General features: G+C 47.3%; 1 protein-coding gene across 2 annotated transcripts in view; it reads left to right on the forward strand.

Moving 5' to 3' along the window:
- LOC118795349 (ephrin type-A receptor 4-like) overlaps window positions 1-27,705 on the forward strand; it is a 35,751-nt gene continuing 8,046 nt past the window's right edge. For both annotated transcript variants that reach the window (XM_036553777.1, XM_036553778.1), the window contains exons 1-8: window positions 1-179; window positions 1,966-2,033; window positions 3,437-4,100; window positions 19,409-19,564; window positions 22,542-22,883; window positions 24,160-24,284; window positions 25,256-25,415; window positions 26,073-26,184. In XM_036553777.1, coding sequence (XP_036409670.1) covers window positions 89-179; window positions 1,966-2,033; window positions 3,437-4,100; window positions 19,409-19,564; window positions 22,542-22,883; window positions 24,160-24,284; window positions 25,256-25,415; window positions 26,073-26,184 — 1,718 coding nt within the window. In that variant the 5' untranslated portion in view covers window positions 1-88. The remainder of the gene's footprint in view (window positions 180-1,965; window positions 2,034-3,436; window positions 4,101-19,408; window positions 19,565-22,541; window positions 22,884-24,159; window positions 24,285-25,255; window positions 25,416-26,072; window positions 26,185-27,705) is intronic.

Consider the following 27,705-nt stretch of genomic DNA (forward strand, 5'->3'; position numbering starts at 1 on the left):
ACTTCTACCTCAAATACTCTTTTGAGCAAGGACAGGGCAGACAGCAACCGTGCCGCACAGAGCGAAAGGACAGACACCGACGACACAAATGGCTTTAACTGTGTGCAACGCCGTGGCTTCTATTTTGTTTTGGATTTCTACGTTTGTTTCCACGGCACGGATTTATCCTCCGAATGAAGGTAAGGAGATGAAAACGAAGCGGGATCTCTCTGGAGTTTTTGTTTAATTTTGTTTTGATTTCTTCTTAAGTAGCATATATGATACATTGCTCTCCCCGATTCTGTGGGGTACGGGTCCAAATTCCTCAACCGCGCTTGAAAAGAGTACCACTTTTTCGGGGATTAAAGTAAATATGGTATCCTGTATTTATTTTATTTTGTGGGTTTTACCAGGAGCTGGAACATTTGATGGAAGTAATGTACTTTCACGCTGGACCAGAGACGGTTTCCGCTTTCCAGAGCAGGTTACTATGAGGGTCGATTGTGAGAACCAGGAATCGCTCATACTCTTGTCTATAGCACGAGACAAGTCTCAAAATAAACTTCAGCCTTAAAATGCACAATTTCTCATTACCATAGAGTTTTTTAATGTGCAGAATTGATCAACAGGATTTATTTTGCGAGACAGTTTTAAAGTGCAGTTTTAAACTTCTGATTAGGCTTTTTGCAAAAAAAAAAAAAAAAAAAATGGAACCAAATTCTCAGCATAACGTTCAATATGCATGCACAATAAAATAGTAGCGCGTCAGATCTTATTTGCCATTTAATTGTTGCGTAATGGGTGTTTTAAAATTAGCTTATAACGAATCTAACTTGCTTCATTAGTCGAGATGATGCCTGGATCATAGTGATTTCTTCAAAGATAATACCTCTTCTGCTGAAATACTGAGAGAGGGGCCACATATTTTACGTCTCCTATAGTGCACATCAAATTCTTGAAATCACAGTGTATTTGTTGCGTATTCTAAGAATCGATCTTGAGACACATCAAACGCGCGAAGGACGCCTTGCCCAGAGCACAAACTGGTTAAGATCTTAACTATATACAGTTGTCACGAACATAATTTAGCCGATGTCAGATTGTGTCGAACAAGGAGCGATAGACTAATTCATTCTAGATTCAGATCTCGTTTACAGTTCTGCGCTTTTTCATATCTCGCTCACACAGTACGCGTTCAGTATTAAATTCGGTGGCTCATACAACAATCGGCGTGTACACAGTATGGTTTCACAAACAAACGTAAAACTCAAATCTGTTGGCGACAAATGCCACATTCCGAGGATCAAATGGAGAGGACTGGCTAGCGTCCAGCACCCCCGAAGAGTTTTTGACACGATACCTTTCTGAGTCTCTAAGTGAAGTTCATAGGCATCTCGTAACGGATTATGTTCCCTCAGCGCCCATTTGTCATGTTTTGGTTTATCCCGATAAGGACGTGACAATTTAATATTCATTACTAATGACAGCTGGATATGTGCAGCAAATAGGACATTCAAATAAATGTAATGTGTACACACCTGTTTATTAATAAGTGTACACATTATTTGTGTATTTATTTATTTATATGTCGTGCGTGCTACCTCAGAACACATTCGATGAGATTAAACATGTCATCTGTCAGTATATTTCATGGGGACGACGACGACGACGCCAGTGTTTAAAACTGACAGCCTAAACGTTTACCTTTAACAAGTTCAGTATATTTTTCTCACCGTCCATAATTACATTTGTATTATATTACAGTACAATAATAATAATAATAATAATAAATAATAATAATAATAATAATAATAATAATAATAATAATAATACCCAGGTCTTCAACTGATAACAATAATGATGTAAACGCATACTAAGGACTCGTAAGCAAAGAGCTCGTTGTGATTGTGACTAAACGGTTACCTCTTGTGCTTGCCTAAAAATACAGATTCTAACACGGCATACCTGTCCCCCTTTATTTTTCAGTAACGTTGCTGGATTCCAGAACAGTTCAGGGGGAATTAAAATGGGTTGCGAGTCCAACAGAAGGAGGGGTAAGTATTTCCCCCGAACATAAAAAGAAACTGCACTATGGGAAAAAAAGTAGAGAAAGTCCTTTATGTTCTTTCTCCCTCGGCAACGGTCAGATGCTAGGTAGATAGTGTGTATGGGCATCATATTTCCTGAATTGAGGGTAGATCGAGTATGTTTTTGTGGAGCAACATTATATCCCTTCGCCTGAATGGTGCAAGGTAACGTGGTAATGAAGAAAACCCCCAGTAGCGGTGTGAAAAGAGGTTTAAATTATTCCCACCTGGAATGATTATAACAATGTCACGCCTTTTGGATGAATACAGCGATTGCCGGAAGTTTGATTGGTATGTCTAGGGCCACAGTGCATCTGTTTTTTACCTTTTAATTAAGTGTAACAAGTGGTGTGCAAAAAAGTGTTACTAAGATACAAAATTCGCTGCTCAATTCACGTTCATGACCAAAGTTGATAACCAAAGCTTGCGTTAAGCTACATTTTTGAAGTAAATTTAAGCGGACAATCTTCTGGTTCTTGAGAATTCGGTGTACTGGCGTATTGAACGACAATATGCCATGCCTATGGCATTCATTCCGTCTAATCATTATTTCCACGTGTAACTTTGTAAGTGTAACCAAATTACGCCGTAATTTTTAACATAGGCCTACACTATCCAGGCTGCGTACAGAAATAGCTCATATGGAAAGGAAAGCTAAAATATAATTCTTGCCTTCAGTAAAACATGGGAAAAGAGAACATTGTTACTTTTATTCTCGACCCACCCCTTTTTTTTGGCTGATCCGTAAACTTGGCCCGTCGCTGCGGTTTGGTGCGGTGCTGGGCTGCTCGGTGCCGGCTGCATTATCGCCTCGGAATGATTGACAGGGCGCTGGCAGCGACGACAAACGCGCATACAGCTCATGACTGGAATTGGCCGTTTTTTTCCTCTCACTATCGGGGAAAGGTGCAGCTTTATCCCAGCTAAAGCTGGATTTTCGATTCGGTTTGGAGAATAAAAGAGGAGAATACGAACTGTCCCATATACGCTGAATCCCATTGTTGACTGTATTCCTACAGGGCTCACGATCTATAATTTCGGTCTTCGCAAGGTATCGAAACAGGGTTTTGGGCCGTGAAAAAGTGCTACAAAGCAAAACAGTCATCTTGCCTTAAAGTCGTCTTTAAGATTTTGAGTTGCGCAACCGTACCAAAGGCTTTCCAGTCTCAAGTTATAGCAGGACGGATGCCGAGGACACATGAGCGTTCACAGACTTCACACTAATCCTTGGCAGCTTCGTCATCTAACGGATCCAAACGTAGTTTTTCACTCACTTTTTGTATGTCGTGAGTCTGTGGTCTTGGTGAAAGAAATACAGCTACTACTACCACTGCTAGTAATTACAATAAAACGGTGTGTGTCTCCCGCAGTGGGAGGAGGTGAGTATTATGGACGAGAAGAACACGCCCATCCGCACCTACCAGGTGTGCAACGTGATGGAGCCCAGCCAGAACAACTGGCTGCGGACTGACTGGATCCCCCGGGGAGGCGCGCAGCGCGTCTTCATCGAGATCAAGTTCACTCTGCGGGACTGCAACAGCCTGCCCGGCGTCATGGGCACCTGCAAGGAGACCTTCAACCTCTACTACTACGAGTCCAACAACGACAAGGAGCGCTACGTCCGCGAGAGCCTCTTCTCCAAGATCGACACGGTCGCCGCCGACGAGAGCTTCACCCAGGTGGACATCGGGGACCGCATCATGAAGCTGAACACGGAGGTGCGGGACGTGGGGGCGCTCACCCGCAAGGGCTTCTACCTGGCCTTCCAGGACGTGGGCGCCTGCATCGCCCTGGTGTCGGTGCGGGTGTTCCACAAGCGGTGCCCGCTGACGGTGCGCAACCTGGCGCAGTTCCCGGACACGGTGACAGGGGCGGACACCTCCTCCCTCGTGGAGGTGCGCGGCTCGTGCGTCGACAACTCCGAGGAGAGGGAGGTGCCCAAGATGTACTGCGGGGCGGACGGCGAGTGGCTGGTGCCCATCGGGAGCTGCCTGTGCAGCCCCGGGTTCGAGGAGCGCGGGGGAGCTTGCCAAGGTAACATCCTGCATCCCTCCCTCCCCGAAAACCAGAACTCCCTTCACCTCATTTGCTTCCCCCCTCCACTGTATACAGTACCAGCTAGAAGTTTGGAAACACTTTTATTTCTTTGTCTTCACTGTTTTCCAGATTTTAGAATAATAGTAAAAACATCAAAACTATGAAATAACACAAATGGTATTATGCAGTGGCCAAAAAGTGTTATATTTTTGATTCTTCAAAGTACTATTTTTTAAAATATTTTTTGGAAAGAAATTCATACATAGACATCAAATTCAATATTTATTTCTGCCTAAGAAACAAATTTCAAGCATTTAAGCATAAGTCTTTAGATCAAAATGTCGTTGAGGACATGTTTCCCAGAATCTTAATCAGGTGTGTCCAAACTTTTAACTTTCACTGTATATTTCTACATTTGGGTATGTAACAGTCTGTGTCAGTGAATGTGATGAAGGCAATCCCCACTCATATTCCATATTAGCTAAGCAGACGTCATAGTCACATAATTGGCTCTGGCAGCAACATTATTGTGATACAATGCCTTGCTACAGGGGAAGCTTTGCACTGCAGAGAACAACCACTACCTAAGGCTACTTCCCTGATTTATTTCAATAAAAAGGGGAAAAATTGCTTGAGAGTCCCAGTAGGTAGCCTTCACTGTATTTTCTGTGTCTGCAGAGTTCTTCAGCTTTTTTTCTTCTGGTAATGATTTTCTTAAACTGCGTTAGTGGTGTGGGAGAAGCTCTCTGTCTGGTTTTGCAATGGGTCCGAGAGCCGCAGAACAGAGGCGGTTCTGTCAGCGTGTCTGCTTTTTTGCTGCCTCATTGGGTTTTCTTTATCAGTCCATCATTTACAGGAACGTCCATATCCAGTAACAGCCTACTGAAATGAGAAAGGGGTTTTTGGCGAGGGAAGGGAGGGGAAGTGCTCTAGAGGCAGCGCTGTTTGTAAAAAGGACTGAATTTGATTGCTGTTCTCTGCAATTTAAAACAGCTCCCAAGGGATCAGTTCAGGAAAACAAACGTTGGTGTCGAGTGTTAGTTTTCATAGAGCAGATTTAAATTGCTTTCTTTATTTATTAGCAGAATTCATTACAATTAGCACTTGGACAGGCATTTTCTTTTTCAAATAAGGTATGTAACTGGCCCTGAAGAACACAAAAAGAAGGAAAAGGCAGATAGATATAGAGAAATGGGTAACAGTATCCAGTCCTTGAAGGTCTCTGATATGTCTGTGATATTGGATCATCATTAATATTCAGCACCACTGAGACTGACACCCAGTGGAGTGTGAGATGTGAGTGTCTCCCAGGTGCTTTTACGGTTCATGTGAACTCACCCCAAAAGAAATAGTGGGCCTGTCCTGGAGGGCATCTGTGCCTGAAGAGGGAGATAAACAGCAGGCAGGCCGCTCCACTTTCCTGCAATTACGGGGGAGCGCAGTGTCAGGAGGCTAACAGCATGACAAATACGGCCAGTGATTTAAGGGGCTGTGGTTTTCATGGGTGGAAGTGGGAGTCCCGGTTGTGGCGGGGGGTGGTCACAGATGGCGGGGGTCAGCACAGGGTGGGATTCTCAGGAATGCCACCGTGTTTCTTTGCCCTGAGTGGGAAGGACCAGGGCGTCTGCGGGGTGTAAAAGAGAGGCCGTAACTCACCGTGGACCACGGCTGCTTTTCACATGGAGATTTCACACGACTTACTTTAATTGGGTGTTTCACTTTGCCTTCTCAAAGGGCCTCTGTGAAGCATGGGAATTTTCCTTTGCCACATTTTATGGCGTTGGTTCATGTCCTAATGTTGGTTAAATGACCATTAAATTGGACTGGGTAATCAGTAGGAAAAACATACCATGATAAAAGCATATTGGATTCAGAGTCAGGCTCCATTTTGCTCAAACATTTCACATTCATGTAATATCATATACCATCATGTACATCATTGTATCTGGGTCTGAGATCTAGCAGATGTCAGTAGGATGGGTGTATGCGGGTTTGTGATATGGCTGCGTTCAGTAATAAGGGTGTATGCGGATCAGTGATATAGCAGATGTCAGTGGTGTGGTGTGGTGTGGGCAGGTCTGTGATATGGCTTGTTTTAGTATAATGGGTGTGCATGGGTCTGTGACATGACTGTTTTCAGTAGTATGAGTGCATGCAGGTCTGTGATATGACAGATGTCAGTAATGTGCAGTACAAGTCTGCGATAAGGCTGGTTTCAGTAGTATGGGTGTATGTGGGTCTGTGATATAGCAGATGTCTGAGCGTGACTAGCACATATAAATATGCAGACTGTGATGTGTTCTCGAGGGCAGATGAGAGCGTGGTCCTAGCCCAGAGGAGACGGAGACTGAGGCCAGCTCCTCCTCTGTTGGGAGAGGTTAAAAGGCTGTTTGCTCTCCCAGCCTTGAAAAGCAGAGATGATCTATTTAATATTTCCGTAAGCTGACAGCTGGAGTGGGGATTAATAGAGAGGTTCACTGTCAATGTGAGGGGTAGCAGGGCAGGGGGCTCCGTGGGGTGTTCCAGGGCCCCGAGCGGCGCCCATGCCCCCATTATGCGGGCGACGGGGGGGCGGGGGCGGGAGGGAGGAGCCACGACGGGACAAACACTACAGGAGGTCAGAGGTGCCCCGCCTTGTCACCGTCCTCCCCGCTCGTCAGACGAGGGGTCAGGGGTCGCGAGCGATGAAGATGTCAAAACTGACAGCTGGGGCTCCTGCCAGGACTTTACTTTTTAAAGGCTCTTTATTTAGCAGCTGTCAAAAAGAGCATAGATAAACAGGAAAAAACGGAAAAAGGAGGACAAGAAAATCGTAAAACAAAAAGGAGAACCACAAAAAAACCGCAAAGAGAAGAAAACCGCGCAGACAAATATAGCGAGCATGTCAAACCAAGAATGCCCTCCTCATTAACATCACACACTACCCACTTATGTTTTAAGTCTTTCGAATAATTATTCAGGCATGTTTAGCTTCTGAAAGGGGGGAGACAGACATGGGAAGAGGGAGAGAAAGGGGCTTTTTTTGTTCGTTTTTGTCTTATTGGTGGATATCATCTGTTGGAGTGTGGTGTCGGTGGCGCTCAGAGTGATTTTGGCTCAGGAAGTACCCCTTGGTCTTGTGGCCAGGCTGTAGCGCAGCGTCAGGCCTCTACAGGAGGCAGACTCCGTTCTCCACCTCAGCTGGGTAATGGCCAGGTCCCAAGAGACTTACCCTGTTTCACCGACGATAAAAGATAAGCTACAACACTGAACAACCCTAACATGCTCTAAAGCTCCCTCTGGAGAGAGTGGGAGCGGATTATACTGGAAAATGCTGAGCGAGATCCAAAAGCCAGGTTCATCCCAAGTTCCTGCCATCAGCTGAAACAATGTTAAACACTGCTTTTCTGCTGACTGTGGAGAATAGTTACTTTAGTCAGGCGTGTATCTGGGCATTTTCAGCAGGTGTGTATCCGGTCATTTTGAAAAGGTGTGTCTGGTCACTTTGAGCAAGTGTGTATCCGGTAATTTTGAGCTGGTATGTGTGTCTGGTCATTTTGAGCAGGTGTGTATCCGGTAAATTTGAGCTGGTGCGTGTCCGGTCAGTTGAACAGTTGTATGTCCGGTCAGTTTGAGCAGGTGTGTGTCCGCTCAGTCTGAGCAGGTTTGTGTCCGGTCAGTGTGAGGCTAGTTTGTATTTGCCTGTGTTTAGCAGGTGTACATCTCCTCATGCTCTGCTGAGAGTGCTGTTTTCTTCCCTTTTTTTGTCCTGTCAGACAATGACTGTCTCCGAGCCAGAGACTGTGTGGCTGTCTCTTGGCCCTGCTGTGAATATTCAAGTCCTGCTTATGCTTATGGGATTAATAGGGAGTACACATGTTGCTTCCTGTCACAGTCTTCTCTTGACACTAGTCGTGACTCCTCCCCTATCCTTTCCTCTCAGCTTGTGAAAGAATCATCAGCTGTCTGAGAAAGAAGAGAGACAAAGGGAGAGATAGAGAAAGGGAGAGAGAAGCTTTTACTGCTAAGTCCCTTATTGAAACAACTGTAAATAAAGACCTGTATTATACTACACATCCACTGAATGCAAAATATTTCAAAAGACGGCCGCAATTCATCACACATTACAAACATTCAAAACCTTGGCTCCCTTAAACCCAAATTGCAACAACACTCTTGAAACGGCAACAGCATCATTGTACTGATCTGCTGTCTGTGATTTCTGAATGGTTGGGTTTGTTTGCCCAAAGGGAAATAAAAGAGGGAGAGAGAGAGGATGAACAAAAGGCAAAGAAGTGTTCTGTCCTTTGGTTGGTGGCTAGCAGGGTCCTCATTTGCATACTTTATGTGCCACTGAAATGCACGGTACGCCTGTGTCCCCCGGCACAGTGACCACAGCTTCCCTCCCCAGCAGCAGAACCCCCTCCTCCTTCTGCTCACTGATTCACAGTTTGAATCCAAGGAGTACGAAGTCAGCCAATGCTAACTCTGGACATGTTTTGCGAACCTGCCCATTTCTGTCTGCATCCCTGTAGTCTAGCATACTCTCAGTTTCCTCCCTGTAAAAGTGCTTCTGTGTGTGTATGTGTGAGAGTTGTGTGCTTATGTGCATGTGTCTATGTGCGAGCATGTGCATGCCTGTGTGCTTCTCCCCTTGACCCTGACCTGCCCACCATCTCTGCCCCCTGTGGTGTCAGTGTGGCCCTGACAGCTCCCGTCAGCCGCCTGCAAGTGATCGACGGGAGAAGTGGAATGATCCCCTCTAACAGGCAGGGCTATCGGAGGAACACGGGGGCTCCACCATTTTCAGTGTAACCAGAGCGCCCATCTGGACATGCATGTCCATGCGTACTCGCAGAGGTGCAGATAGCCGCCCCCCTTCATCTGAGCCGGTGCATTTCACTGCAGTAGCTGCAGATGATCAGCCAGATGCAATATCTGTCTGCCTACATGCAGCAGGGGGATAACGTTAACAGCTTAAATTGCGTATAATTACCGGCTAACTTTAGCAGCACTCTACGTGATGCGAAACAAAGGGAGACCCTTGTAAAACGGGAGGTCTTTTCTCTTCAGCGCTTTGATACCACACTGCTCATGTCAGCCCCTCTGCCTCGTCACCCCCTGCCTGTGCTCTTTTACGTTCCTGTTGGCACCTTTGCTACAGAGCTGTCCAATGTAGTGGCTAATAGCGGTTTAAGCAGCTACCCCCCGACCTCCGCGCGCTTGCCTTGCTGGTTAACGCTTGGCTCCCCCTCTCATTTCGAGCCCGTATTTGGGCTTTGTCTGGCTTCTTCCCAGAGGGGTCACCCGGGTAACCAGAGGGGGGCTCTGGGGCAGAAGTCCAGGGCAATAGGGGTGTTGGGGGGAGGGTGGGGTTTCGGTCCCACAAGCTGTCAACCCTCTTTTGTGTCTCGTTGAGGCCGCGTTAAACTTGACCATCGTCACCCCAGGAAACAAAAACAGGCCGGCATGCCGCTGGAGTGAGATGTGAGGCTTTTGCTAAACGGTTTCGAGATCCGGCTGTGGAGGGCGGGGCCACCGCTTGTCAATTAGCGCTTCTCGCTTAATCACAAGTGTCAGGAGAAGTGCATCAAAATCAGATTGTTGGTGTTGTTTCAGTAATGATCATTAATAACTGACAATTAGGTTGAAAGGCTGTTGTGCTGCTTCAACAGTCTATTTGGAGCGCTACTGAAATGGGAGGTGTTCACTACAGACCAGCAGCAAGCATTCTTCCTGGTGGGTGCTGGCACACAGACATACAGAGTGTGTACCCCTTTATTTCATTATATTATTTATTTTCAGAGCAAAACCATTTGTCCATGACAGATTGTGGATATTCACTAAAGCGGTTAAGAACGTTAAGTACACAGCAGCATTGACCCGTTCCAAATTTCAAACCTGCAACCTTCTGGTCAAAAGCATTGTTCCCTAATCGCTGCAGACTTCTCTGATTGTGTATTTGTTTTGTAAAAAGCACTGGTGCCCTCAGTGGAGTATGACGTTTGGGAAATTATAGACAAAAAAGAAAATAGGTTTTTATATTTTCCCTGAGGCAGTCAGTGAGTTGGATTTAATAATGGCTGTTACTTTGACATCGATGCAGCGCTGTTCAGGTAATTTAAAGAGCTGAGTGAGATATCTTTTGAGTGCGTCTGGTCTTCCTCAAGGCATTAGCAGAAATCCCCCTCGCAGTGTGCGCCCAGGACCCGGTTATCATTATCGTGGTGTTCACGCGGTTTCCGCCCGGGCATAAATCACTGCGCTGCACTTTTCCTCTGCCCTCTCATCACCTGCTCCCGAACACGGCTAATTCACGGCAGAAACATGCGGTTTTAGAAGTGTGACTGAAATGAACACCTCCCTCCCCACGCCCCCGACACATCACCCCCAACGTCCCGCTGAAACGAATTAGCCCAGGGGCAGCAGGCTAACTCAGTCTTCCTGGTTTCGGAATTAGTGAAGAGTTAAGTCGTTCTCCTTTATTCGCCTTTAGTTTTGCATTGTAGGTTTATTTCTCCATCACGGTATATATTTCAGATTGGACGCATGCTTTACTTTCTGCTCAGGACGGACAACACTTTGACACACAAGCCTCTGCGGGCCCCGCTCTCCTTCCTTCAGGCAGAGAGAGGGATGCAGCAGAAGCAATTAAGGCTTGTAAACGGAAGGTCGCAAGTTCAGTCTCCCAGTGGGTCACTACAGTTTTTGCCCTTGAGAAAGGAAATACACTGCAGCAAACATCCAGATGTGTCAAACGGTAAACATATGAGAATGCAAGCACTGTCAGTCGGTCTGTGTAAGGAGGTCTGCTAAGTAGGTGTGTACTGCAGCAGGCTGTTTCCCCTTCTCCTCTGCAGATTGGGTCTTCCCTTTGCTGTGCAGTAGCCTGCGTTGTTGTGTCTGCCTGTGTGGTGTCTTCTCCTGCTCTTCGTTTTGGGAGGTGTTGGTGTTGGTGGGGGTTGGGTTTGGGAGGGGGGGGGGGGCTGTTTAGTAAACTGCACCGCACCCCCCCAGCCCCCCTTGAGAATCAGGCTGCCTTTGAAGACCTGGCTGGGAAAAGAGGAGGAGGAAAACCATCGCCGAGCGCATTAGCATGTCAAAAGCCCCCCCTGAATCAATACCCCTGCCCCCCAATGCCGGGGGCAGGAGAACCCCTCTTTTCTCTCTGTGCTCTTTTTTTTGGGGGGGGGGGGGAACCCGGGCAGGCCCTGACAGCTGGGCCGACGGGCAGAGAAAGGGGGTCCGGGGAGGGGTTCCGTGTTCGTAGTGCTAATCCACAGGTCAGGGGAGCACGTTTGGGAAGCAGAGGAAAGGGGGAGCACTGAAAGACGGAAAAAGGGGAGGGGGGGTCACAATGGAGGGGGTCATCGCACGGCTTATTGAGCCGATTGTTTTGGGGGGAAAGTGTACTCATTCATTATTTCGTGTGAGAGAGGGGGAAAGAGAGATACAGGAGAGAAACGGGCAAAGAGAGAAAGGAGAGAGGGAGATACAGGAGCCATAGGGGTGAAGACAGAGAGAGGAGAGAGAATGTGAGTGAGAGAGAGAGAGGGGTTTCATATTTGTTTCTTGTGCTAATGCTGTCATTTGGAGTACTGCACAGCTTTTTCCTGTGCTTTTAACTTGACCTTCTCTTCACCTACAGCTCCGGTAGACCCATTTATCATGGATCTTATCTCTCTAATGCGAATCTCTGCGCCTCCCTAAACTGTTACATTCAGAAGCCATTTTCACTTTGCCGTATATTCTTTAACCCTAGCGAGCGCTAACCTAAATACTAATAGGACACTTGCGTGACAGGTCTTTATCCCCCCTCCTTCACTTCCCTCCGGCTGGCAATTACACACAAACACCTTGAAAAGTGTCTGTCTCATGGCTCTGGTTTTGTTCTAAAGCTGACTAAATCCCGCCAGGCTGGGGAGTGGTCCCATTCGTCTACGCTGAGAGGAAGGAATTGCTGGCTGAACTGGTAGCCTGAGTTGGCGTAGACTGAGCAGAGAAATATTATATACCTCATCAGACCGGTTACAGGCACGGGGCCCTGTACACTGACAACCCATAAACACCTTGATCTCTCCTCTACAAATATGCCCCGCTGATCTACACCTATGTATCTCAGACCCATGCCTTAAAGCCAGGGAGTGGAAGGTCTAGCACACACACATTTTTCTCTCCGTCTTGTGGCGGATGTTGCCTGGGGGGGGGGGGGGTAATTTGAAGAGTGAACTGGCTGAAACTACCCGAAAGGGAAAGGGGGGGGGGGGGGGGGGGGGGCTACAAACCTGGTGCTGTCTTTAAACAGCCATTGACTGGTAGGTCCCAAGCCCTGTAAGGAGAAATCAATATCACTCTACCCTGCGCAACTAAGCACTTCTTAGTATTCTCCCAACGCACGCGCAATACCTGCTGAACATGCACACGCTATCACACTCTCTTTTCACTCTCTCGCTCTCTCTTTGTCTCTCTCACTCTCTCTGTTTATGCTCTTCTGTCTTTATGTCTCTGAGAGATGGAGGGGCGTAAGGGTTAGCCTCATATGCTCGAGCCCTGAAAAACATGTCCATGCCCTAAAATCCATTAGGAAGACTGCCTGTGTCCATAAAGCAGGTCTGAATGCATCAGTCCTTCAGTCCCTGGTGAATGAGGCCTGTTTCGCATCCATTCCTGGCAGCCTCCAGTCGGTCCCTTATCGACGTGGGGCGTCTACAGGTTTGGGTCCCCTTGCGGGACCCTGGGTCATTAGCTCCCGGCTCTGTCTGTCAGCGCACCTTCTTGTGTCTGTGTTTAACGCGAGACAATGCATTAGCCGGCTAACCCGCTATGACCCCACAGCCATTAACCCGCATATCACATTGCGCCCACGGCAGCCGGTTCAAGGGGGCCGGCCTCCAGGGTTAATGACTGTGGGCCCACAAAGGCAGCTGGAAGAATTTCCGCCAGGGCTGTCATCTCTATTTCCAAGACATTATGGTCTTTCAAGCCGTACACTGTAAACGACGCTTCAAGAATTCGGCATGAGGGTTAAAATGTGTCTGTTTTCAACAACCAATTCAAAGCAGAGCGTCTTACCTAAATGGAGTATTCACTTTGTATAACTCCATCAGGTAATAGAATTTCAGTTAGAGTAATGGTAAGAGGGCAGGGTATGGATGCACCTTTGAAGAAGTGCAACTCTTAGAGTCTGTGATGGGGAGAGAGAAGTGATTTTTCTTTCATGTCCTCTGCTGAAGTATAGTGTCACCCCTCAGGTGTGATACACAGCAGCTACGCGAAGGCTGGCTAAGCTGCTCACAGAGGTGTAAATCCATCTGTTTTTCCCATTGGGTGTAAGATGCTCGGCAGGATGTTTGGTACAAACATCAGGGAGGGGGATTGGCGAATCCGGCACCCCCCCCCCCAACCGAGAGATGAGTAATTTCCTCTCCTAATTGTTTCCCCAAAGCAGCTATAACTCACTTTAAGGTTTTATGTGACCCCCTGACCTTCAAGCACACATATTCAGGAAAATAAGCCCCCACCCTATTCCAGCAACCAACCCCCCTCCTGCCTGGCTTAATTTGGTCAATGGCAGTCTCTAGGGCTTTCTGAGGAAATTTAGAAAGACAATGGACAGTGTTTCTGAGTTTGTTTACCTCCAGGTTCCTGCTGTTGCGCTGTGTGCCTGCCAGATTTTTTTGCCCTCTGTAACCTGTGGTGTTCTCTGTGTGTTACTCCTCTGGTGTCTCCCCAGCCATTTGTGGAGGCGGGGTTTGGGTCACATGACGCTGGTCTTGTTGGTGCTGGGGTCTAATGTGGCCCCTCTGAGCACAGCGACATCAGAGCACATACTTGATTCACTTTTGTAACATCTCCTCTTCCCTCTTGTAGTTATTTTGTACGTTAGCATTGTGTTATTGTGTGTTTTGCCCCCTAGCAATTTTATGGTCTCAGCAGACATACTCCTTCTGTAGTACTTTTTGACCTTCAGCCACCTGGAATATAAAACCCTAATCTGGACTCACTGGGAAGCACCACCATAAGAGAACTACATTAACTGTGTTTTATGGCAAACAAAAACTTATCAAAGCCACTGTAAGGGCTTTGAAAGAACAAGCGACATTATGCATAGCCATTCACTTCTAAGGGGGAGAGATGGTTGTTTGGACAGGGAGAGGCCCAGCCCGGCTCTTAAACAGGCCCTGAGCTGTGTCTGAGTGTGGATTGTGTGGCACTCGGTTTAAAATGTGCTGTTTTGTCTCTTTGCTTGTGGATAGAGGGAGACAGGTTTTCCTAAACATATGAGAAACAAGCCATTTTACTGCGAGCGTTTCACCAAGATCCTTGACGTTCCCCTGAAAAGTGCTCCGCTCACGTGACAGGACACAAAAGCAAGAGGGAGAGAGGGAGAGAGGGAGAGGAGAAAAGGGAGTGACAAAGAGTGGAGGGAAGGCTATATATAGAGAGATTGAGTATCAGAAAGGACATATGTATGTATATAATACGAAACCGTGAGGAAGTGTTGTTTGAGAGGTTCCAGAGGGAACAGTAATTCAGCGCCATCTTTGTCTGGCTTTGATCCCAGGGCAGCAGGGCTCCGACACCTGAGGAACTCTTTTCTTCTGAGAGAAGGAGAGTTTCAGACCGGGGAACGGAGGAGAGAGAAAACGTGTGTGTGTGTGTATGTGTGTGTGTGTGGGTTTGGCCGGGGGGGGGGGGGGGTTGGGGGTGATACGGTTGTCCCTCAGACCCCTCTCTTCTCTGTGTTCATGCGCACATGTGTGCTTATGCGTGCATGTTTGTGTGTTTGTGTATATGTGCTTGTTTGTGAAAGGGCAAGGTTCATGTTCTGTTTTTCTGTATTTTTTTCTGCAGTTTTCATTGCATGTTTTTTGCTTTTTCTTTGTGTTTTTGTTGGATGTGTTTTTAATTTAGTATGCTTGATTGTTTACTTACTTTTTCATTGTGTTTGTATGTTCTTTTTTTTGTTTTGTCCAAGTTGATAAAGTAAAGTTGACTGAAAAGTCAGTCTCTCTCTCCATTTCTCTCTCTCTCTCTCGCTCTCTCTCTCTTTCCCAGCCAAGACACACTAAACTGTACTGGATTTTTCTGGAACTGAACTCTCAGACTTTCGTCTCTGTTTTCTTCCTCTTTTCTTTTTGTTTTCTGGGAAGATTTCTGTACATAACCGACACATTTATACCTGTATGCCTTCTATTCTCTCAACACACAATGTACCCAGAATCCTTTGTTTCCCATATCTCCACCCTAGCTTGTTTTTTTTTTTCACACAGCACAGAAAATAGGTAAGCGAATGCTTAAACCCGTTAAAGCTTTCAAAGCATTTTTTTCCTTTTAAAAGAACACATTGTTCCCGTTTGGGACAGAGGGGGGGGGAGGGAGTAATGACCCTGAATAACAGGGCAGAGGCCGGTAATTACTGCGTCATTATGAAAGGGCAAAATAACTCATCAGTTCAGTCCCCGTACGAGCCGCACCAATAAACTAGCGTTTATCCTCCCCCTGTGGTCGCCGGCCCATGAAAGAACGCTAGGTATTGCCCTTCGTGGGGGGGTCCGAGGGTTATCTGGGGAGCCTATTGTATTTGTCACAACAGGCGCTGCTGGGAGGACAGGAATTCCAGGTCAGCGGTGTCAGAGCAGCGGGGACAGCTGGGCCACCTCACTGTGCCTGAGTGAGCGCAGAGGGCCCCGGAGCAGGTGGGCTCATCAGATAACCCAGGGGAGAGCAGATAAAGGGGTCTCCGTCTCACTCAAAGGGCCCGGAGTGGGACTCCTGCAATTGACTCCCTGCAACCCTCTATCAAAGGGCACCAGTGCCGATCAGCGGGAGCCCCTCTGTTCTCTCTCTCTCTCCAGCGCACATCGATAAAAGCTGCCATTTGTAAAAGGGCCCGCCGACCTCGACGTCACCCTCGAGAATAACCGCCTCCGCTTTTCTTTCTGTCCCTCATTTCCGATCGGTGTTTTTTTTTTTGCTGAGACAAAAAAAAAAGAGGACTCGGGATAATCTCTCTTCTCTCCACTGCTGGAGGTTAGGACGGGCCCCTCCCCCTGGGGGTTTAGAACTGAAGGAGATCTGAAGATTCAGAACCTCACAGCCTTGTGAAGGTCTTATTCCAATCATCCTCTCTCTCTCTTCCTCTTTCTCCCAACCCTGTGCAAAAGCACATCAACCAGAGTCACAGTCCAGACCTCTTTAGATCTTATTTGGCCACGAGAGTACTTTTCTGCTGGATTTTTTTTTTCTTTAAGTGTAAACATGAAAGAGTTGGCTGAATGTTGAGTCGTACATGAGGTCACAGTCCTTAGCAGGATGAGGAAGAATGGAAGTGTTCCTTCCAATGAGAGTTCACTCTGAAAGGTTCAGAACTCCTTTGCAGGGCTGCTGCAAAACTGGGGCGTTTGCAGCGGATTCTGGTCCATTTTAAACAGACCTTTGGAAGAAATGGTTCCAAGTGGATATGTTTTACAGCTTATAATATGGCTAGTCATGTTGCTAGGATGGGGTTGTTTCCCGGTGGTGTTGATACACCCACTTCACCGTGCTGCTGTCGTCAAGTCCTGGACATCATTAATATTGACAGACGATCTTTTTGTGTCACGGTTATGGGTGTAATGTATCCATTGCTGACTCCAGTACCTATTAAAACACAAACACAGGCACACGCGTGCACAAACACACACACACACACACACACACACACACACACCTACAGACATACTTTGAGAGTTGAGAAATCGAGCTGACGTTTCCTGGATTACTATGAAACTGAACACACAGGACCTCGCCCTGTGTAAAGTGATTGTAAAAAGGAAGATTAGGTTTATGGTCAGGCTGTAGAAAGAACTAAACAGTCCATTATTTTACACGTGGATATGCTTTCTGTGTCGGGAGGAAGTATTGATAGTGCTATAAATGCAAGATGAAAAAGCTCTGAAACCCTTTGTCCTCATTCCAGGGAAGGAGAATCGGCACATCCAGCCGTCTGGTTGTTCAGAACTTGGGTGTGCTGCATTCCACAGATATAACCAGCGCACATAATTACGGTCATAAAAATAATGTGGCCATTCAGTGCTCTCTCATTCAGACATTCCTTTTGTGACTGAGAAAAAAGGAAGAAGTAGCAGTCGCTCTGTTATTTATTAGCTGCGCACACTGAAGGATGAGAGAGGCAGACAACTGAAAAGGAACTGCAACGGATGTGCAGGAGAATGGGTGTGGGTGGGGGGGGGTTGTGTATGTGCGTGCATATATGTCTGTTTTTGTGCATGTAGGTGCTTGCATGTCTTTGTGTGTCTGCGTGTGTTTGTGTTTGGAGGTGCCTGTGTGTATGTGTATGTTTGTGTGCGGGTGCTTGCGTTTGTGTGTTTGTATGCGTGTAGGTCTGTGTGTGTGTGGGTGCTTGCATGTGTGTCTGCATGTGTTTGTGTGTGGAAATGCTTGCGCGCGTGTTTGTGTGCTTGCCTGTGCGTGTGGGTAGGTGCTGTGCATGTGTTTGTGGGCGTGCATGTATATTTGTGTGCCCGTGTGTTTGCGTGTAGGTGTTTGCGTGTGAGTCCGTGGGAATGCGTGTCTGTGTGGGTAGGTGCTTGCGTGTGTGCATGTGATTTGAATAATCTGTTCCATGAGCTCCTACCCACCCTCCTGCCCACTTAAAGTTCAGTCACAATGTGGCTCTGCAAGCTTTAAACACACCCAGCCATTCATCCTAGCTCTGTCTCCTTCCTCTCCATCTGTCTGTCTGTCTGTCTCTCTTTTCTGGCTCACTCAAAGGCACATTATCTGCAAGAAATTAAAACGAGGTGTTACCCAGTGCAGGCCAGGATACTAAACGATATTCATGCAAAGCGCGAGTTGAATAATAACAGCAACAAAAAAAAATCATAGGATCAACAACAGTGACATTACATTACATCACGGTCATTTAGCGGGCGTTCTTATCCAGAGCGACTTCCAGCGCAAAAGAACAGAAGTGTATCCATTCAAGTTGGATGGGCAACAGTGTCAGACCAGACCAACAACACTCCCAGAGCAGTGAGTGTGAGCGTAACACTATTCAAGCCCTACCCTAAGTTAACTTGAGCAACCTCACTAAACTAGGGAAGCCAAGTATATTACCATACATCAGTCACTAGATCACAGAATCCAATAATACTAATAAATAAACAACAAGACATCATCAAAATGAGAACTCTGACTGTTCTGAGTCCCCCTTTACCTCACTGTATGGGGCACCTGTCTGTCCCTCAGATCGCAGCAGGCAGCTTCATAATGGGCCAATAGATGACCTGTAGGGCCTTCGCCCGGCAAGGCTGTCAGCTTTTCTGTGGCGCTCATGTGTGTGAAACGGGGGGAAGGAGCTGAATGTTCCCTTTGTTTCAGAGGATCTGTTGCACTGTTGGAGAGAGTGCGTCTCTCTCAAGCTCTCCTCTCCCACAGTAACCACAGATCCTGTCCTCCCTGGCTAAGCAGGCTTGCTTGTGTCTGCCTTTCTAAGTGGCCTTTGATATGGTTGCTGGGACTGTTGTGCTGACCTGTATCTGTCTCTGCTTGGACACTGTGGCACGTGTGAGAAGATGCAAATGTGGTTTTCTGTTTTAGAGCTAGTTAACGAGTGAGAGTTGTCCTGTGTTGTAGTTTCATTGTCACAATGATCCATTTATATTGCGTTACATCTGCTTAGCAGATATTAGATACAGTTTTACACGTGATCTGTTAATAGAGCTGAATATTTTCTGAGGCAATTCAGGTTAAGCTCCTTTCCTATGGATACAAAAGCATTTGAGCCTCCTGGGAAACAAACCAACAATCAGGGTTATGAGCCGCCTTCCTCCTTACCACTACACTAATTCGAATTATTCTGACTTACTTAGAGTGCTGGTCTGCGCCTGGTGTGTGTTCGTTTGAATCAGCAATTTAGTCAGCTTCGGTACCTTCTAGAGGGTGGCACATTTCAGGGGACTGCTCTTGGATTTCAGATGTTCTAAACTACATCCAGAATCTTATCACATGCTTGTGGATGTGGCCAAATTCTGTGCTGGTTAAAGTATTGTTTTTTTCCTCTGTATATTTCTGTAGAATTCTGCATGCAGGGTGTCAGTGTTGTGCTTTTAGTGTGTTCACATCCCATAAAGGCTGGGTCACACTGTCAGTCTTAGAACCAGATTGTAACTGATATATTTATTTTGAAAAAAAAAAAAGTGCTAGTATTGTATCCCCTTCATCCCACCCCCCACAAACATAAGGAGCTGTGAACACTGCACCATCCAGTCCTCTTGAATAAAACATATTGAATGACGTTTTTCTCTTTCTCTCTCTTTCAGCCTGTAAGGTGGGTCACTTCAGGGCCTTAGCGACGGACGGCAGCTGCAGTAAGTGCCCCCTTCACAGCTACTCTGTCCGAGAGGGCTCCACCTCCTGCACCTGTGACAAGGGCTACTTCCGCTCCGAGACCGACCCCGCCTCCATGCCTTGCACCCGTAAGTGCTCATACACCCAACTAGCACAGGGTGTGTGTGTTTCTGTGTGTGTGTGTGTGTGTGTGCGTGCACAGCAGTCTCTGATTAATGGCTAAATTCCCAATCCCTGCTCACAGTCAGCATTCTGTCAGTGTGTCAGCATACCAATGAAGGCCTGAAACATACAACAAACATTGAGTTCTCTGGTTGGAAAATCAGCTTTGAGACCAAACATGTGCTAAGATGAATGTGTTCAGACAAGCCACTGTTGTGTTAGTGGAAGTAGGGGCAGAAAGGGTGAGGAGGGGTGTGGTGTACATGATTGAATAAATTAATTTCTGTGAATCTCGACAAACAGAACACCATTTAGTTGCATCTAGCCACCACGGTTCCTGTTTTCATTATCTCAATAAATGTTTCAAAGATCATCAGGAGGCAACTGGCACGTTTGGGAGCCAGAGGCCAGCGAGGGCCAGAGGTGTGTTCCGGAATATTCCACGCTCCCGTCGTTTCTTTTTCTCACAGCGAACAAAGAAACCGAGCAGGAAGAACAGACACAAAGTCATCGCGTGAGTCAGGGCAAAATGGAAGCAACAACACGTTTCCACGCTAACCGAAATAAGGGTGCTCTTCCCCCTGCAGTGATAACACTCTGAGTCATGTCCGCTCGCCTGTCACCCCCCCCCCCCAACACGGTTGCGTGCTGGAGTGTACTTTACCCCCTTAGCTTGGTTCTCACCCCTTGACCTCTGGCACGTGAGCTCCCTGATGTTTTTCCTGGGATTCCCAGGTTCAGCTGGCAGGGACAACGAAGGGTTAAGCATGTCTGTCACTCAGAGACTCCCTGTGCATTATCTCTACCCATTGACTCTGCACCACTCCGCACCACTCTGCCTCACTAACTAAACGAAAGAGAGACAGAGAGAGAGAGATTTGTTCAGTTATACAGCTACAATACATGCAGTACCTGTACCTAATGTAAAATGCATTGTGTTCAATTGCTTTAGCAAAGCAGGCTTTGTCATGCTAATAAAGCTTATTTGAATTTGAATTACACTGGACTGAATTAAGCATGAAATGCAGTGCTTATTTATACATCATCGCACTCAAACGCTGAAATTGCCCCCCCCCAGAAGAACAAAGTGTCTTTCCCCTCAGGCTGATGATTAAATCTCAGTGAAGAAATGATTATCTTTATTTTTTCCACTGTGTATTTTTTCCCTCCCCATTAACAGTTATTTTGATTCAGCTGCAATGTAATAGAGCCTGTGATTTCCCCCCACCCGCCACCCCCCCAGTACAGTAGTGCAGTAATGACCAGGCTTAGCAACAACCTGTTTTGGTGAAAAGAATGCGATGAGAATGACTTTGCTGTCCTTCCTTCCCTGTATCCAAGCAACCGCCCGCCTGTCCCGCGATGGGAGTTCTCAGGCTGTTTGGGGGGGGTGCTGATGGGAGTGGAACATGGTCACAGTGAGGGTGCTCTTGGAATGTATGCCTTCTGTCCGCCATAAAAAATTAGTCATAAAATAAGGAAAAGTACAGTTTAAAGCCCTGTGGGTCTGTTACATAAATTTCTACTTGAAAAAGAAATACAACCTGCATGTGACTTGAATGAGCTATTACATCCAAGAATATAGCCTATATATAAACTCAAATTACATGATAATGATGAGCTAAAAACTTTACTCAGTATAAAACATTAATTGGGCCATTGGGCAGGATTTGTATTCATGAGCTGAAAGCCAATAAAGGCTAAAATAAGGGAACGTTATGTTGAAGATTCCCCTATCACCTCAAATTAGATGCTGCGTTCAGTCGGTGAATGAGAGTGCCGTTGCCGCACGGCCTAATGAGGCTACATAATGGCTCTTTCATTTGGAGAGGAAATGGATTTGAGGGTGCTGGGTGTCCTGATGAGATCGTTTGGTAAACGCCCCCATCTGCCCGGCCTCTGAGCCCCTCACGACGTGTGTGTGTGTGTGTTCCTGTGTGCGTGACACTTGATCTCCACCAAAAGGCCAAGAGGGGATGTGTGCCTAACCTCGTCAGCCGACATCTGTCATCGTCTCTTCTGTCTCTCTTGTCTCTCTCTCTTTCTTGCGGTGTGGCTGCGTGCGCTCTAGTATTCTTTCCATTCTAGTTTGTCCTGCCCCCTTTTCTTTTCTCTCCTTCTATCCTCCCCTCTCTTTCCCTCTCTCACTGCCAGTGTGTTTCTCCACCAGCCAGCTCCCCTCCTCTTTCCTCTCTTCACCTCTCTTTCTTTTCCTCCCGTTCTCTCGCTCTTTCCCTCTGTCTCTCCCTCTTTCCCCCTCTGTCCTCCCGTACGTGCTAATCACCCCCTTTTGACTCTGAGGGGAGCGGGCGCTGTCTGCAGCTGTCTCTCTCTGACCCCCTCCATTGCAGAGCAGCAGTCAGCACAGACGCACAGCACCAGCTCCTCTCATTGGTGGGCAGGCTGTCCCCATGTCCCTGCCGCTCCCCTGCCCCTCATTAATTCACCCCATTAGCGCTTCAGTGCTAAACAGCAGCTCCACTCCGGTGCCGGTGCGTTAGGAATGTGTCACGCCCACCTGGCCCGTCAGTCACCTCATTGTCTGTACCGTATCTCAGCCGAGAGTAATGAAAGAGGGTACATTAACTCGCTGTTTCCGTGATGTTTGAATACCTTCTCTGCATGTGTCTGATGTGCAAATGCGCAGTTATGTCATAAATTCAAATTCAAAATGCTTTATTGGTAGGGAGCGTGTTGGTAAATGTGGCCAAAGTGTACAGCAATAAATGCCATCCTCTCTGCGTGCGGCTGAAGCCCTTGCTCAGCGTCGGTCTTGCTGAGAGGCGAAATGTTGTGGGCGTCTCACTCTAACTGCTCTCCATTCTCCCTCTCCTCTGCCTCCCCCTCTCCTCCACCTTCCCTGCTCCATCCTTTTCTCTCCCTTTTCCCCTCCCTCCTGGCCTCCTCTCACCCCCCCCCCCCCCGCCTCTTCCCCCATCCCAGGACCCCCCTCAGCCCCTCAGCACCTCATCTCCAATGTGAATGAGACGTCGGTGAACCTGGAGTGGAGCCCGCCGGCGTCGACGGGCGGCCGGCAGGACCTGAGCTACAACGTGGTGTGCAAGCGGTGCGGCGGGGGGGCGGAGTCGGTGGCGTGCCAGCCCTGCGGCGGCAGCGTGCACTTCCACCCGCAGCAGCTCAGCCTGCGTGGCACGCGCGTCTCCATCAACGACCTGCAGGCCCACACCAACTACACCTTCGAGGTGTGGGCCGTCAACGGCGTGTCCAAGCAGAGCCCTGGGCGGGAGCAGGCCGTGTCCGTCACCGTCACCACCAACCAGGCTGGTGAGTCTGCGGCGGGAAGGGGCTGAGCGGCAGGATTGGGCCGGGCAGTGGGATTGGGCCGGGCGCCGAGCCGCCAACGCCACACGGTGCTACAGGAACTGGTCCTGTGTACTAACTAGGGGATACAGTGTAGCACAGTGGTAAGGAGAGCTTGTATCCAAAAGGTTGCTGGTTTGATTCCCCACTGTGGTACTGCTGCTGTACCCTTGGGCAAGGTACTTACCCCAGATTTGCCTCAGTAAATATCCAGCTGTATGAATGGATAACATGGAAAAACTGCAACCTATATAAAGTCGCTCTGGAGAAGGACGTCTCTTAAATGACAATAGTGTGATATAAGGGTTACATTAATCAAACCTTCGACAATGAGTCAAAGTGCAGTAATTATGAAGTATAATAATACTGATTGCTTGATTCATTCATTCACTTATCTTTAGGCTTGTTTCATAACTGCTGTGCGGTTTCATAGTCCTCGTGTGGAGGCATTGGAGCGGTTAAGACCAAAGGGGTCATTCAGTGAGTCAGCGGTGCCTGCAGTTGCTGGGTGGATTGTGTGAGTCTGTCCTCCGGTGCGCCCAGCCTCACTCTGGCATTTAGCTTTTACAGCCTCCAATAAAAGAGAGAAAGACGGGAGGTGTTTGATGCATGGGCTGGAAAAGGCAACCGGTTTATTTCAAGAGTGGGTTTTAAAGCTCACCTTAGAGACAGCACGGAAGGGCTGATAAAGATATATAAATTACTGATAGTGCCATTTTGGGATGTGCATTGCATCAAATGACGTTGTGCCTTAGAGAACAGAACTGTTGCTGTGATCACCGTGAACAATGCCAAACTATGGTGATGTTTTTACATTATCTCCCATTTACACATTAGGAATTTATAGAGGTAGAGCATACCCATACTGTGAGGCACTTGCAAAGCTGAGGTTTTCTGAGAAGAGGAGAAAATGAGGTAGACCACTTTGCTAAGGGGTACAACAGAAGTTTCTCATTCTGGATTCAAGCTCGCACCCCACAAATCCTGAGTTCTATTCCTCACAGCTACTATAGACACAATCGAAAGCATGCCGGAAAAGGTCATACAGCCAAAACAATGATTGAACATTGTTAAGTTGACCTGAGTGACATTAACCTCCCTCAGCTCTTGTGAAATAACATGAGGCAAAAAAATGTTTCTCACCACAGTATACTGTAAGATAAACTCTGAGAGGAATGATAAGCTGCAGATGTCATGGCAGCACTGAGTAATCATGGCTTTGTTTATGTATCTCCTCTAGCTCCCTCTCCGGTCACCTCCCTCCAAGCCAATGACATAACCAGGCACTCTGTGTCGCTGGCCTGGCAGCAGCCCGAGAGACCCAATGGAGTCATCCTGGAGTACGAGGTCAAATACTATGAGAAGGTGAGAGGCCTGCTGGGAAATGTAGTTCTCTGTGGAAATCAGTCCATCTTGGCTGTCCTTCAGTCCCACATGCAGGAAACTGGACACAGTTTCAGAATAGAGGGGGAAGGGGGGGCGAAACTAGAGAAACACAGTCTTGTGGCAGTGACCACAGCAAGAACAGGGGAAGATACATTTCACATATTTCCCCTGCTGAAGATACATTTCACATATTTCCCCTGCTGTTTTCAAACTACAGATCTAATGTATTTGAAACTCTCTCTTGAGGGCCTAAGATTTCCATAGAAAGCAGCACATGGAGTCAAAAAGAGTTTAAAGGTTCACACCACCACTATAGATGCATAGGGTGTGTTTCCCTTTGAGGATATTCTTGAATTTTTTTATATATCAGTCCTTGAATCTCCAGACCAAAGCATGTGATGAGTAATTATCATGCAGCAGCAGTTTCTGTGTAACATGCATGAAGGATTTCCATGAAAGAAGATCTAATGTTATAAATCGGCATAATCCCAAATCAATCTGTCTGAAGCTAGTTTGCTTTCTCAAACAAGTCATTCTGAATCCATCAAGTGACAGAATGTATGAACGTTATTTTAGATAAAATATTTACGTTGCATCAAGTCATACTGCTTTCTTGAAACAAACTTCAGCAATGATCGATGGCATCTTAAGGGATTTGGAGAGTACGATTATTTTAGTAAACTACAAATCTTCCAGATCAGGTTCTCACTGTCAGACTGTCACCGTAATGGCAGAAAAAGGTGCTGTTTTTAAGTGAGAAATAATGTGGAAACTAATATTTTTGGCAACACGTCCTCCCTGAGCAGGGGAAAGGTGAGGAATGTATACACGTGCGTGGCAGATTTATGTCCAGGTTGAACTCGTCACCTTCCTGACAAAGCCATTCAGGAAGGGGGGCCTGTCGGCGCTCACTGACAAGCCGCTTCCTCTCCCTCTGTCCTCCCGGCCAGAACCAGAACGAGCGCAGCTACCGCATCGTCAAGACCTCGTCCCGGAGCGCCGACATCAAGGGCCTGAACCCGCTCACCTCCTACGTGTTCCACGTGCGCGCCCGCACGGCCGCGGGGTACGGGGACTTCAGCGCCCCCTTCGAGTTCACCACCACGTCCGGTACGGCCTGCTTCCATGCCGACGTCACACCGCGGCGCACTCGGACAATTAACCTTAAACCTGACATATCGGCCTTTAGACCTAGGGCTTTTATTACTAATGAAATGGCTGCTCCTGCTCTCTGCAGTTCTAATGGAGTTCAGTGGTCCAAATCTTAGGTTTAAAGCACCGGGAATGTTGATTTGATGTGTCCTTTGGTGTGTTAAAGAGAGTGCAAAGGCTTTATCCAGATTTAAAGGTTAACAAGTGCAATCAGAGATCAATAACTCTCACTCCTTTGATGGGAGCTCAGCCTCTAGTGGTAACAGGAGACTATTGCACTGAGACAGACAGACAGACATACAGACAGACAGAGACAAATACTGGAGCCCATTGTTTCCAGAAAAATACAGCAAAAAAGAGAAAAAGAGAAAGGAGGAGGAGGCAGAGAGGAAATGGCTATTGAGCTGGCTCTGGTGGCTCATTGCTTGATCTGTGATTGTGTGTGTGTGTGTGTGTATGTGTGTGTGTGTGTGAATGAAAACAGTGCATAGCAGTAGATAGACTGCAGGACTCATGGAGTTTTGGAGCTCTAGAGTAGGTTTTCACCACAGACTGGAGTTCACAAATGAGGACGTTCTCACAGTTAGTAACATGTCATGTTTTCTCACTTCCCAGTTCCCTCTCCGATCATCGGCGACGGAGCCAACTCCACCGTGCTGCTGGTGTCTGTCATCGGGGGCGTGGTCCTGCTCCTCTTCGTCATCGCTGCCTTCGTCATCAGTAGGAGGTGAGAGTCGCATGCCCCGTGGCGGCCTCCCCCATTTCTCTCTCTCTCTCTCCCACGTCTCACCGCACTCCATTTCACCTCATTTATTTCTCCTGCTGCTTCCCTCTCCCTCCTTCTGTCTCCTTCCCACCGGGTTCTCTCTCTCTCTCTCGTTCTCCTTCCCCCTCTCCCTTGTCCACGTCCCTCCCTCCCTCTCTCTCCGTCCCTCCCTCTCTTTCATCCATCTCTCCCCTTTTCCTTCCCTCCTCTTCACAATCCCTTGTCTTGTATCTCCCCTCCTCTCTCCCTCTAGCACCCCCCCCCCTCCCCCCGAGCCCCGCTGAGATGGCCGTAGGCATGCTGTGTTTTGGCGGAAGCTGACAGCTTGTCTCTGCTGGGGCTTATTTGACAGACTGGTAGCCCGCTGTGGGAAAGGTTCGGCTGGGTCCATGCTTTCAGAAGAATAGAGACACACGAGAGCATGCAGAGCTGATTATCATTGTTATTAGTTGCAATAGTAGTGGTAACAGCAGTAGCTGTAGCAGTTTATTTATTGATGCATTTTTTTATTTGACAGATACTTATCCACAGCAGGATTAGCGTTATGGCACAGAGTGAATGCAGTATAACCTGCAGCATACAACTGCCTAAAATGCAATGCAGATCTGTCCTGCATTGTTACGACACAAATTCCCAGCACATCGACTGTAAGATTGTCCACGATCGGGAATCGTGATTATGACAGTAGAGGAATCAAAGGTACAGAAGTGTGAAATGCAGAACATCCAGACTAAGGAACAGCTTCTATCCAACAGCCATCAGACTCTTGAATGGGTCAAATACACAAATACAAACCTCCCCGGCCTAGCCCATGCATACATTCACACATACACACCCACACCGCAACCAACTATGCAATGGAATGGAACTGACATTGCATCAACATCGCACATCCTACACTGATGTCCTTTTTGCACATTTAATGTATATATCCTTTATTTATTTTTCTTACACTCTCGGACCTTTTTATATATTTTCTTTCTTAAATTCTTGTGTTTTCTTACCTAATTGTACTTCTTACTCTTAACGGCATTCATAAGTGGAAGGCAAAGGAAGAATTTCATTGTACAGGGAACTTGTTTCTTTACTGTGCACATGACAATAAACTTTGAACTTTGAACTTTTGAACTTTGAAAACTCGCATATGAATGAAATGCACCTCAAGCTTGTCCAGAAACTGAGAGAGGGAATGCTGTGACAGGGTGATCCTGAGTTACAGCCAGAGCTGTGTATCGGGCCGCTGACAAACTGCCCTGATCCTTGTGGCTTATGCCACTCATTATTTCAGGCAAAAACTGGATCTCGCCACAGCGCAGGAGCTCTCTCTCTCTCTCTCTCTCTCTCTCTCTCTCTTCATTTATCTCTCCGTCTCATCAGACACAGTTATCACGTCCGCTCTGTGCGCCGTGTTGCGAAGCACCAGGTGGCTTCACAAAAACGAGATAAACGAACAAAGGAAGCGTTTCTCTGCCCAGGTCTCCG

This window comes from Megalops cyprinoides, chromosome 20, assembly GCF_013368585.1.
Source record: "Megalops cyprinoides isolate fMegCyp1 chromosome 20, fMegCyp1.pri, whole genome shotgun sequence".
In the NCBI taxonomy this organism is placed as follows: domain Eukaryota; kingdom Metazoa; phylum Chordata; class Actinopteri; order Elopiformes; family Megalopidae; genus Megalops; species Megalops cyprinoides.